The 12,934-nt window shown below is 42.8% G+C and overlaps 1 protein-coding gene across 1 annotated transcript in view; it reads left to right on the forward strand.

Moving 5' to 3' along the window:
• grik4 (glutamate receptor, ionotropic, kainate 4) overlaps positions 1 to 12,934 on the forward strand; it is a 182,894-nt gene that overhangs the window by 46,513 nt on the left and 123,447 nt on the right. Inside the window, exon 2 of the mRNA XM_084019062.1 lies at positions 4,745 to 4,878. Within this exon, the coding sequence (XP_083875188.1) occupies positions 4,797 to 4,878 (82 nt within the window). The 5' untranslated portion in view covers positions 4,745 to 4,796. The remainder of the gene's footprint in view (positions 1 to 4,744; positions 4,879 to 12,934) is intronic.

Here is a 12,934-nt window from a genome sequence, read left to right on the forward strand (position 1 = left end):
GCAATCATTCCACTCCATCTTTATTTCGGACTTCGTGTGGAACTCTTAACGTGAAGGAGCCGATCGCACTGAAGAGCCATCAGTGTAACATTGACTACCGATCTAATGCTGCTTTTGTCTCCACTCGGTGTTGATTTAGCCTGTGAAAGCTGCTGCTACATACAGAATCTGCTACCATTGGCATTGATTTGTCATAGTTATTTTCAGGGATATAAAAACAGCTTTATGGGTTGTTGTTTTTCATGTCGGATTGAAGTAAAATGGATGGTGTGTTTGTGAAGGTGGTAAAGCTTTCAATTATCTAGAGATGTGCCAGCTGAGTCCATCAAACATGATGCAGTTGTCGTGAATCAAGCTGGACGGAGTCGAATATTTCCTGTGCTGCTGTAACAAAACTCGGGGATATCAGTCGTTGGTTATATGAGAGCATTTTACATTGTTTTGAATATGCTGCTCCAGAGTCAGGCTAATTGAACAATAAAGCACAGTAACCCCCCTGTGTGCATAATGATACAAGCTGCAAGGAATTTTCAGTACTCAATTAATTTCGGAACAGGCCTCTCATTTGATGCTGTTTTCCTCTTTTCTGCAAACCTCGGGGGAAGGCTTTGACAGCTGTTATTTGCATACTTTTCCAAAGAAAGGTCTGTGAAATGATCTTGATGTGTTGACAGTCGGTTCCAACTGTTCCCCGGGGCTCTCCCGAGCAACAACTCAGTAAGGTAGTCGAAGAACCCACATGATCTCATTGCCAATCACAGGCAGTGAGCCACCAAAACGTTACCCGCAAAATACACAGAAGCCGCATGAGATTGACGTAAACCTTATTTCAGGTGGTATTCACATCGCCGGGGTTTATCTGTGATGCTTTTCTGTTGCTAAAAAGGAATCTGCTCCACATGCAGCTGCAGCCCGAGTGAATCTTCTCATTGTGTAAGGAACATCAAGTCAAGTCAAGTCACAATTTATATAAAAAGCACATTTAAAACAACCTCAGTTGCTGTACAATTGCAAAAGCACAACAGAGTTAATTACAACACTACAACAAACAATTAAAACAACTAAAACAACACAAGGGATAGTAGTCAATTTAAAACAAGTTTACATTAAAAAGAGAGTAAAAAAGAGAGAGAGAGAAGGAAAGTAAGAGAGAGAGAGCCAAGATTGCTTGCTTTAGCTGGGAGTGAACGCCAAGGAGAAAAGATACGTTTTTAGGAGTGTTTTAAAATGTTCAACAGACTGTGCAGCTCTAACATGGAGAGGTAGGCTGTTCCACAGCTTAGGAGCCGCGACTGAGAAGGCTCTATCTCCACGAGTGGAGAGTCTGGACCTGGGTACTGCCAGGAGCAGCTGGTTGGATGACCCTTAGTGCCCTAGCATTGGTGTGTAACTGTAAAAGCTCAGATAAATAAGGTGGTGCTAGACCATTCATACATTTAAAAGCAATTAATACAATTTTAAACTGAATTCTAAAATTAATAGGCAGCCAGTGCAAAGATGCAAGGACAGGAGTAATGTGCTCGTGTTTTTTCTTTCCAGTCAGCAGGCGGGCAGCCGCATTTTGAACAAAAGCGGCGCAGTGCTTTCTGGTCAAGGCCAACAAACAACGAATTACAATAATCTAAACGAGATGTAATAAAGGTGTGAATTAATCTCTCAAATATATTTCTTGGGAGATAGAATTTTGCTTTTGCCAACAGCCTTAGTTGGAAAAAGCTTGTCTTGGCTATGGAGGATATCTGTTTGTCAAACCTAAAGTCATTCTCTAAAATGACACCAAGGTTCCTTGCAAAAGGATGACAGTAAAACATAGGAACATAAACACACACACACACACACACACACATGCACAGAGAGAGAGAGTTGAATGAATATAATAATAAAATAATAATAATATTATAATAAAAATAATAATAAAGATCATCAAACTTTGGTTTCACAGTTGTTTAGAAAGAGCAGAATGCACGTATCACTCCCTGTCTTTAACTTCAGATCAGGCAGCAACCTCCACTTCTGAAGAGTGAAGCCAAGGTGAAAGTGCCTTAAACTTGCATTGTCTCTTCTGTCCATCAGGGGGCGACCTGTCCGTTGCTAAAAATCCGATTGCACGGAAGTTTATGGGAAAATGACCTTACTTCTCACTTGATTTCAAGAGGTGACGTCACGATGACTACATCCACTTCTTACATACAGTCTACAGCTTCAGATTTAAAACGGGTGGTTGTGAACCAAAAGACTTAACGATGTCATAGCAACAGAAATATACAGATCAGAGAGTTATATAGACAGCTAGAGTGCATGGCCTACATTATTGAGGAAGACCTTCAATGGGCTTGACTGGCATTGGATGTATTTTGACACCTGATTCACAGAGACTCAGAGAAATCAATGTTGTACATAGTGTAGTGAAAAGGTTTTACCAATCTGCCGCTGAGATTTCTCTCATGTGGAAAGAGTGAGTGACAGAGTGATCAAAAACAGTCTTCTCGTACACACTGTTGTACATGCCAGCAGAAGAACACACAAAAACCCGAGGCTATATAAAAATTATATGAGAAAAACAGTTTCTCACTGAAAATACAAACACTCTCCCACCGCCCGTAGCAGGCTGAACTCCTGTGCTCTGTCCACTGTGTTGTTGTAAACAACCTCGGCACTGTGGCGAGCTGCCACCGGCTCTTTAAAGACCTGCCCCGGGTCTTCAACCCCCCTGCTTCTTTGATTTTTGTCCTTTAGTGAAGTCCAAGTTGCCAGCTGAGACGTTACATGTAAACAAATCCCTGATTGCAGAAACCACAGAAATGTGCTAACATTCCTGAAATAAACCAAAGGAGAGCAAGCACAGTGGCGTGGACCGCCCTCCTGATGAAAATGACATTGTGGCCATATTTACACCTCTGCTGGCGTCCTGCCTGTACGGAAATAGAAGCCTGGCTGCTCTAATCATGCTGCCTGCCATCTTCACAGGTGTACTCTCTGACATTTGGGTGCTTTGTCCTCCATTCATCTCACAGATCAAACTGGTGCTCTATATTTAGAAAGATGAGTCTAAAGAGACTTTTTGTTTGTCCTGGCCAAGGTAAAGTCATTTACTCCGTTCCCTCCCGGTGCATTACAAACAGTCCCTGACGTCTATCAAATTCTTTGAAAAATCTTTGCAATACAAGCAATGACAAAGAGAAGTCTGCCCTCTGTCTCTGCTTAGCACCACCCACTCCTTCACTACCTTTAATAACGTCTAAATGGCAAACCTTGATAATAAGAAATGAAAGGAAGTGAACAGGACTTGTATTTATTAAGGAATCGTGATGTCTCAAAATAGGACTAAAAATAACATGAATGGCTGTTTTTTCTTTGGACTCGAAATGAGTGATTTTTTTCTATATTTCTAGTGCGTGATCAACACTTGGTAAACACTGCCAGGCGTAACGACGCATGTAAAGCTTTAGATGAGTCATTGACTCCGCTCTGACGGAGGAGCACATCTTTAGGTCATGCTGTAATTGTGGTCACACTTTCACAGATTATAAATGCATACCAATTTATGTTGAATATTTTTTTATATACATTTGTTTAATTCGATTACACACGAAATCTGTCAAAATATGTCCGAAACTAAACATTTTCTTTGAAGCTTGTTCTTATGAATCAAATATCCATCATATTTCAACACCTGGAATCTGTGTGTCCTATCATTGTCCATCTGCTGGGAACTCTGAAGAACTCATCAGGTCTTCTAAATCCTGACGGGGGTGAGATGAATTTCTTAGGTTTGGGGAGATAAATGCGTTTACTCCGAAGCCTTAAATTAGGACCAGAAAAAGTATCCATCGCTGGTTGAATTGTGGTTGAATTAGGACTAATTAGGCCATCCGAAATCTTAGATAAATATGCACTCAAACTCTTCCCATGACATAATGTTCCTGCCTCCAAAGGCACCGGTGTATTTCTTTATCCTCACTGCTTCTCTTGAAGGAGAACTACACCCAACTTTGTGATTTATCATCTCTGCAACTCTTTTCCCTCTGCATCCATTCATGTTTTAGCACCCTGTTCTCAAACTCAGTATAGCATGACCAACTTTAAATTACAGCAGAAGAATCACAGGGACCTGAAAGTAAAGAATTGGTAAATGGGACACAATGTCGTGTTTATACCTTTTATATTAGTGCTTTGGCATTTTGGGACATTTCATGCCTCGAATGTGTTCTTGAAAGAAGTGATATTAGAAACCGAGCTCAACCATAACAGTTGCCCCACCAGATTTGGACAGTATATTGATCACAACTTTGACTGTGAAAATAAGAAAAATACTTTCTACAACCGTCTGCTGTGGAGCCTGTGAAGGAAATGAGTGACCAACACATGAACAAAGGCTTCAATTCAATGCAAAGATGTAAGAATAATGTCACGCCTTTAGTGTCTAGACCATCATCAAGACTAATGTTTGGGTCTAAATTGATCATCTTTCTCTCTCTGCTACAAACTACCAAAACCCAAGAAGAGAAACTCTCTCTTACCCAATTAAAAACCAGCAATGAAGGGAGGAAAGTCATCACAACTCCAGTGGCTCCCAAATATACTGTAGTTTTACTCTCTCTAACGGAGAGAGGGACATAGAGAGAGAGAGAGAGAGAGTACTATCTGTCTGCAGGTTAAACAGTCTGCTACACTGCTCTGGCTTTTGTGTGTTCCTCTTCATGTTGATGTATAAAAGATGTGCTCTGCTTTGTATATTTTGTAGGTGGCTGTGACAGGGGCACCCCCGGGGCAGGACCCATGAGGAGTCATAGAAGATGCTCACAGCCTGGGCGCTTCTGCTCTTCTTAGCCATGTGGGTGAGAAGCACCTCTGGTGGCCCGCTCTCCTTCAGAATAGGTAACTATGTGCGACTAAAATTGCAATTTTGTACAGTCAACTAGCAGTGGAATAACTGCTGACGACAGCTGTTTCCCCCGGAGGTCTTGTGTTTTTTTTTCATCGGCTCAGAGACATGACAACTCACACTTGGGGGATATATTCATATACTACACGCATAAAAGGATATTTATATATTATTTACATAGTAATAGAAAAATCTATTTACTGAATGAATTCCAAATTTTAATTATCGAGTTTGAGTTTAAAGCAAATTGCTGTCGAAATGTCAACTCAAATTGATAGCACGGTCCAACTTCACAGTCTCTAATGGCAAAATTGGCTGAAGGAATTCAATCAAAAACCATGTTTCCCCGGTCACATATGGCTTGAGGTATCAACTGGCTGAAAACTTTGTGTGTGGATATACCACAGTCCTAATTGGCTCTGAACTACACCAGGCTAAGCCTTTTCAAAAATGAAATCCACATTTGTTCTATGCTGTGTTGCACAGAGAAATTCATGAAGTATCTGTGTGGGAAGAGTCTTAATCATTTAAGACTACAACAAAACGCCATACATCCATTGCATGAATGAATGCTCAAATGTCTGGATATCATAAGACTTTTAGTAGTAGTGCAATCCGAGTGCAACCAGTCCATTTGCTATGGAATATTATATTGTGAAAAGCGACGGTCGCCTTTTCCCCGAGCCTACCGAGTTGCCCTGAAGACACACACAGAACGTCACCATTGCCACACTACATTTCCCAGCATCCACACATATCAGCTGCCGTCGCCACCTGGAGTAGCGACCAATGCAGTCGGCTAGGCACTCGGACATAAACAACCACAACACACGTCAGTTCAGTTAACGGCATTTATTTTACAAAACAACACAGCGAACAGGGAACCACTGATTCCGCTCCATAATTCACTCCGTAACAATACATTTCCTCGAGAACAAACACACCTGTCTACTCACATTCTTCCGGTCCGTCCGCATACTGGTCCGTGTGGAAGCGCGCGCCACATCGAGCCAGTTCCTTATCTGCTGTCCCGGGACGGTGGAATGGGGTTTGCGAGGGGCAGGGGGGTGATGTGTAGGCGTGCATACTTCATTGTCATTTGTGATGGTTGATGTGTTGTTTTTGTATTACACTGTTTGTAGGGGTGAAATATAGGGTGTTTATATAGGAGGGAAAATATATTTCAGCATGGTTATGATATTGTAAATGGTACAATATGATATAGTGCATCCCTCTCCAAGTGGGCTCTCCCGATAAGGGGCTGATGGGTGGGCCTACTTAAGGCGAAGGAGGGGAATGGCCAAGGGGGGGGGCATTTTTTGGATGCGTCAGCTTGTGGAGAGGTTGTGTTTTCCCCCACTGAGACCGAAAGTGAGTCTGGCATTACCTTTGAATGGCTGGTTTGTTTAATTTGTCAATTCAGTATTCTGTTCATTTTTTTGTTCTTTTGTATTATGTTTTTGCACCTCGGACCTGCAAAATAAACGGCATCACTTTTTCACCTTAATTCCGTGAGCTGCCTCCTGCTTCCAGCATTTCAGCACCATTTTCACCTCCTGGTTGTGTTCCGTCCCGTATGTGAGTTGGGGGTGCAGTACCTCTTTCTCACATATATGTATATAACTTTGATCCTAGTCTAACCCCGTTGCTGGCTTGAACAATGTAATACAATAGCATGAAGTCCAGCAGAGACCACTGTAACATTCTGCTTCTGGAAACCGTGTCAGATCGGTGGACCACAGTTGAAACTGACTCGACGTTGCATCTGAGAGGTCGCGGTTGAAAAGTCTCATGACCCGCCAGAGTCTGTTGGTAACCAATGGGAGTTCTTCCTCCTTGTTAATATTCTCCTTCACTCAGCTGGTGTCTCACCCCCTGTCACCAGCTCCCTGTCAACGCTTTCTCTGACAATCTAGTTATTTATGTGTAGACCCCTCGTCTTAGGTGTGTTTGTATTTGATATTTATATATCGATGCTGGTTTATGTTTATCTGATAATTAGGCATCTGGCCTGTTCCCTTTCTTCTAATGTCATCTGCACACGGCACCAGTCTCCCTGCCGGTGTGCTGTCAGTATGTTTGTGTGCGCTCTGCTTGCGTGCGTGTATTTATGTACGGGGCTGAGATATATGCGCGAGCACGGACGGGCGCGGGTTTCAAAGCACGCCGAGGCACACAAACAAACGCACGCGGCCAAACCCCACAACAAACTCGCTGCCATTTGCGCTGCAGGAGGTGGTATTTAACGCGGCCGTCCCTCGAGTAGCGCCTGGCTGGCATAATGTCACTGTCTGGCCTTCTCTCAATGCATCAGGGCCAAAAACAAACCTTCCGCCCCCGCCAGGACCATCCAGCAGCCAGCTCGGTGTAGGTGAACTGAGGAACTTATCTTTGTCTCTGCCATGTTGTTGTTGGAAAATCTGGGGAGAGAATGGACTTTCATTTGCAAATGAGTTGGCATGTAACGGTGGGTCTCTGTGCCCTCGGTTCGACCCTCTGATTGATAAGATGGCTACAAATAAAAGGAGACTTTTCTTCCATTTATTTGACTCCCGTGTTGCAGCAGTGGAACAATGTGTTACTTGTAGCATTGTTGGAAGTTCTTGCAGAGTAAAGATTAATTATAGTCTAGTATTGACCCGAGTGTATAAATAATTCAAATTAGCTTCGGTATTGCTTCTCATAAGAAATGCCACACAGACAAGTGAGGTTGTAACTAATCATAAGTAGCATAATTGAATAGACTACCCAAGACATAAACACATCAAATGTTCAATAGAGTGTATTAGGTGAAATCAATTTGTGAAATGAAAGAACATTCCTCTGAGAATACCTCTTATTGATTCAGACATGGGACTATACTTAAACTAGAGGAGATATTGCATAATATTACATGAAAGTCCTTGTTCATATGGTGCAGCTTGTTGTTGTGGCTTCCCGCATTAGTTAAAGTGATGGTTCAGAGTAAAATGCACCCTAGGTCATTTCCACCATGACATCCAGCCAAATACCCCCTCAGAAGCATTTTTTAGCGATGGTCAACATTGGTTCAGATAGGGCGATCAGCCGAATGGCTTAGTACTGGCGCGATGGTACATCTTGATTATCTCGTAAATGACCCCACTAATAATGCATGGAATGTTACCAAACTTCTGCAGTAGTACACATAGGGTCTGTACTCACAAAACAAGGCATTTGAAAGTTTGTAAGTACATCAGGAGTTTATTTAAAAGAACACTTGCCTGATAGCTTCTATCCTCGGCTGCTATGCCTTGTTTTGTGAGTACAGACCCTATGTGTACTACTGCAGAAGTTTGGTAACATTCCATGCATTAATAGTGGGGTCATTTACGAGATAATCAAGATGTACCATCGTGCTAGTACTAAGCCATTCGGCTGATCGCCCTAACTTGACCAATGCTGACCATCGCTAAAATGCTTCTGAGGGGGTATTTGGCTGGATGTCATGGTGGAAATTACCTCGGGTGCATTTCACTCCGAACCATCACTTTAAGTGAAAGAGCAACTTCCCTCTGAATCCAACCGGCCAAATAAGCTGCTGCTCACGCTACCTTCAATCATCTAACAGGCACACACACACACACACACACACACACACACACACACACACACGTATCACTACTATGAGCTGATGTCTGTTACTAAGTATAGTCAGGAGAACTACATGGTGCTTCATTACAGCTGCATTTGTCAATACTGCCAACTTTCTCTTCCATTATAGAGCCCTCACACCATAAACGGCTCATGCACACACACACACGCACACACACACACACACGCACACACACACACACACGCGCGCGCGCACACGCACACTGACGCTGTTCAATATGAGAATAAAAAAGCCAATTATCTGCTATTCATGAATCAAAGGTTTCACAGGAGATGGATAGTCTTTCCATCTTATAGCTCCCATTAAAATGAACTAAATAAGAAAAGTCGTAGGAGCAGAGCAAAGTGGCAGGAAGTGATCACTAAGGTTTTAAACATGTTTTTTTTTTTGTTTCCTTATGAACTCCAAATAAGTAAGACTTAATATTAGTGTTGTTCTTAACAGACAGGTACATGAAGTGTCTGTTTATTAATACATCCAGACAGCCACTCACAGGAGGTTCTCTTATCTCTCCGAAGCCCACACAATGTTTTCCAGCGCTGGGCTTCACCACAGGGAACGCATCCTCCCATGAGACCAACACTAAATTTAGCTGTTGGCACCCACTGGGTCAGCAGAGCTCCTTTTGCTCACCTTAAATGTTCTTTCTTTGATACTGCATGAACACAGGCGTTGGATTTAGTCCTCAGAGCTCATGTGTAGTCTCCATTTAAGCAGATAATAAGGATTCATATTGATTGTTATGGAAATCCACACAATATCTCCAATACCATATGTTTTAATTATTCCTATTCTATGGTCCCATGCATGCCCCGTGGACATTAAAGATGGATACTCCTCAATTTTTAAATCGTTTCTAAGTCGCTAAATATTCATATATAGACCTGTGTGCATGTTATTGCATTTTTAAATCAATCAATATGTAGTTTGTTTCATTGATTATCGTTGAATCTAATTACAGGACATGCACGCACCATCAATATACAACCGTTTACTTGGAATGAGTTATGCAAAGGGGCAGCTTGGGAATGTATTAATAAACAGCCATTTTAGTGCCACTGACATTTGATGAAAAATCACATTTCGTATTATTGGGTCCTCAGGGACAACTGGAGAGCTAGGCTGTCTGTGTTGGTTGGTTTTCTTAGGCTGTTTATTCATTAACGGCTGTTATAGCTCAGAGGCGTCCTTAACAGACACCTAACAGTCATCAAATTTCTCCTCTCAGTCTAAAGATGCAATAGTTTCATACTGCAATCATCTTCAATGGTTTGCCACATATAGAGAATAAAATATGATATTGTTTTTGGCCATAGCTGAGTTTATATAAACATTTATGTTTATTATCTCTACCTCTGTGTCCGTTCAGGGCTGATCTCGTATGGCGCTGCACCAAACTGCATTTAGGTTCAGCATAAGTTCAATCAGGGAGACTATCTTTATTCTTCATTCATTCACAAATCCCTCTCTCTCTCTCTCTCTCTCTCTCTCTCTCCCAGCCGTCATTTTAGACTAAATCTTCACGCCCTCCTCCCCTCCCGTTATCACATTCAGTCTCCATGCCGACTCCTCAACCCGCTGACTGCATCGCTGCCACTCAGCCACTGACACAGTTACGCCGTGCCTTTTTCTGGCACACCAAGCTCATGTTTGCACGCCTGTTGTCGGAAAAATAGACTCGGAGCCTAAATAAACATTTCAATCAAAGATTACAGTGAGAGCATATCAGAGACTTTTTTTAATTTAGTGGATAAGTCAACATACTATTGTTTCTAAAGTTATTATCACAGGACTTGAGAAAACGGCTGCATTTTCATAGCATTATTAACACATACGCGTTAATCACATATGTACTTAATGAAGGTTGCATTATTTCAGACAGGACTGATAAGTCATGTCATCGACATATATGTAAATAACCAACGATCAAGTTTGACCTTTCACGCTGTTTAAAACCCGCTGCTGTAGTCGGAAGCTTGTCAAACACTAACTTTTGCTTACATTTTTCTGAAACAACACTCACATATCGCCTTTGAGTAGCGGGCCGTATAGCGGCGACCAGACTGGCTCCACAGGAAAGTCAGACAAATCTGTTTTTGCCTCTTTGCTCCCTTTTCACCACTCAGCGGGAGAACACGATAGAGGACTCTCAGTGGGCTTAATTCAATTGGCTCCACTTTCTCAGCAGCAGAGGCTGAGTCTGCACCATCTCTGAGCCTCCCAAGACCGCCATCGCTGGAGTTGTTCGTCAGGGTGGGATGCATTTGTCGTGAGACAGATGTAGGTCTAAGGAGGGTCGAGACCAGTGTGATGTAGTGATTCTCGCTGCCTTGTTAAAATGAATACAGTAGAACTGCAAACGCTGCCTCTCTGTCTTCGAGTTGTAGCTACAGGGGGAGTCCTCATTAATATGCGTGTGTGTGTGTGTGTGTGTGTGTGTGTGTGTGTGTGTGCTACCTGTAGCCAAAATTACACACAAATATCAAATGACATTTTGTGTAGGATTCTGTGTTGTTTCCCTCAGACTCCACACTTAACAGTAGTATGGACCACATGACATTAAAGACAATGGTTTATTCCAACATGGTGCATTTGTACTGGACATGCACGTGTTTGCTCACGTATGTGTGCACACATGGACTGTGCCCGGTCCCAATTTAAGCCTACAGGTCTTCTGGCGTAATTAGCACTGCTGAGCTAATACCCACGAGTCAGCAGCAGCACACCGTCACTTCCCTCAGTTCAACCCCCATGCACGCTCATGCTGACTTACTAAGGCTGAGTCATTGTGCCCTTGCCTCCAGTCAGGTTTGTTTTGCCCGTGTACACCGTTGACTTCAGTTGGCATCCATGAACTCATTTACCTCCCTGTCACTTGAAGTGCAGGGAAGATGGCTTGATGGCATGGAGGGAGAGTAAATTACGCTGATGGAAGTGTCCTGCGTTGCTTTGAATTGGTGCGTTTCTCACGAACGGAGGCCGAGCCACGTGAGGAGACTTAATGATTAATCTCCCTGCTTTCAATTACTCAGCGATGTGCCGCGTGATGTTAATGACACTCATACATGTGTACTCACAGACCTGAAGCCACGGGGGTACTTCAGAGCTAAGCCCCCTTTTTTGACTGACCACCTGTTTCACTGCCTGGTTCTCCCGAAGACGCCAGGAAATGTAATGAGCACATATGAGAAAGAAAAGGGAGCTTAATTACATACCAGTGTGTGTGCCTGGAGGCAACAATGGCCTTTGTTACGGGATATGTTTTCCACAGAAGTCAGTCACCCGATTTGAAAATGGTTGCTCGGGATCTTTTGGGAGGGAATTATGGGTTTTGGAGTCACATGGAGCCCATGTACACGCAGAGACCGCTCTCAACCCCGGCGTCATCTGAAAGGGGGGGAGCCTATGATTAATCTCTGAGGTTTTAATTACCAGGGCAGGTGCTGGGACCAATCGTTTAGTTAATGGCAATAATGGCAGATAGGAGTGATGTTGTGCAATTATGCACACTGCTTTGCTTCCGAGCTTACCACATCAATTATTTAGTTAATCTGATAAAGTCACTGTGCACAGACATGTGGTGCACGTGTGTGTGTGTACTTTGTTTTAATCACACACACACAGACACACACCCTCCTGAATTAATCTATCCTCATTGGGATTGATAAACACAAAGTCAAATGAATCTTAGCTCATTTGCCTACGCACACGTGCACAAACTCTATATGCGCTCGAAGAAAGTAGTTCCCTATCCTCGACACACACACACAAACATGAAAACATTGGTAGTTAAATTATTAACAAACTTCATTACAAGCTGCGGGGTCGATGTTTGTGGATGTGTAATGGAGCCACATGCTGTGGGAGCTCATATGAAATGAGCGGCGCATGTGCAGCAACTGTATGCTTCACAGATAGAGTGAAGGTCATCACCAGGGCGTTTTACAGCCCAGTCATGGCTGACATTTAAATGGAGCGCTGGTATGGAGATATCACGTTATTTATATGACTCTATAGCCTGTGGATTATCCATTACATATTATGTCTGTCTGCCTATTAATTCTTGACACTGAATGGTTGTAGGAACGTGATATAGAAGGTGCACAAGAAGATAATGGCAACACTGTCCGATCTTGCCACAGACAGGTCAGGGTTTGATTCATTCCTGTTTTTCCACATTAGAACTCTGATATGAGATGTCATGTCAACCTGATCACTCATGCATTCCAGTCTCTTTTGACATCAACCTACATCAGTGAACTATAGCTGCTCCACAACGGGTACGCAATCTCCGATAACTAGCAATTGTTTTTATCCATCCCACATTGGTGCCTCACGATGCTGCATCGCCCAGACAAGGACATCCATTTCCTTAGCAGTAGCTGTTTTTGTTGACTTGACTCTCCTCGTCCATT

Source organism: Eutrigla gurnardus (assembly GCF_963514095.1).
Source record: "Eutrigla gurnardus genome assembly, chromosome: 10".
In the NCBI taxonomy this organism is placed as follows: domain Eukaryota; kingdom Metazoa; phylum Chordata; class Actinopteri; order Perciformes; family Triglidae; genus Eutrigla; species Eutrigla gurnardus.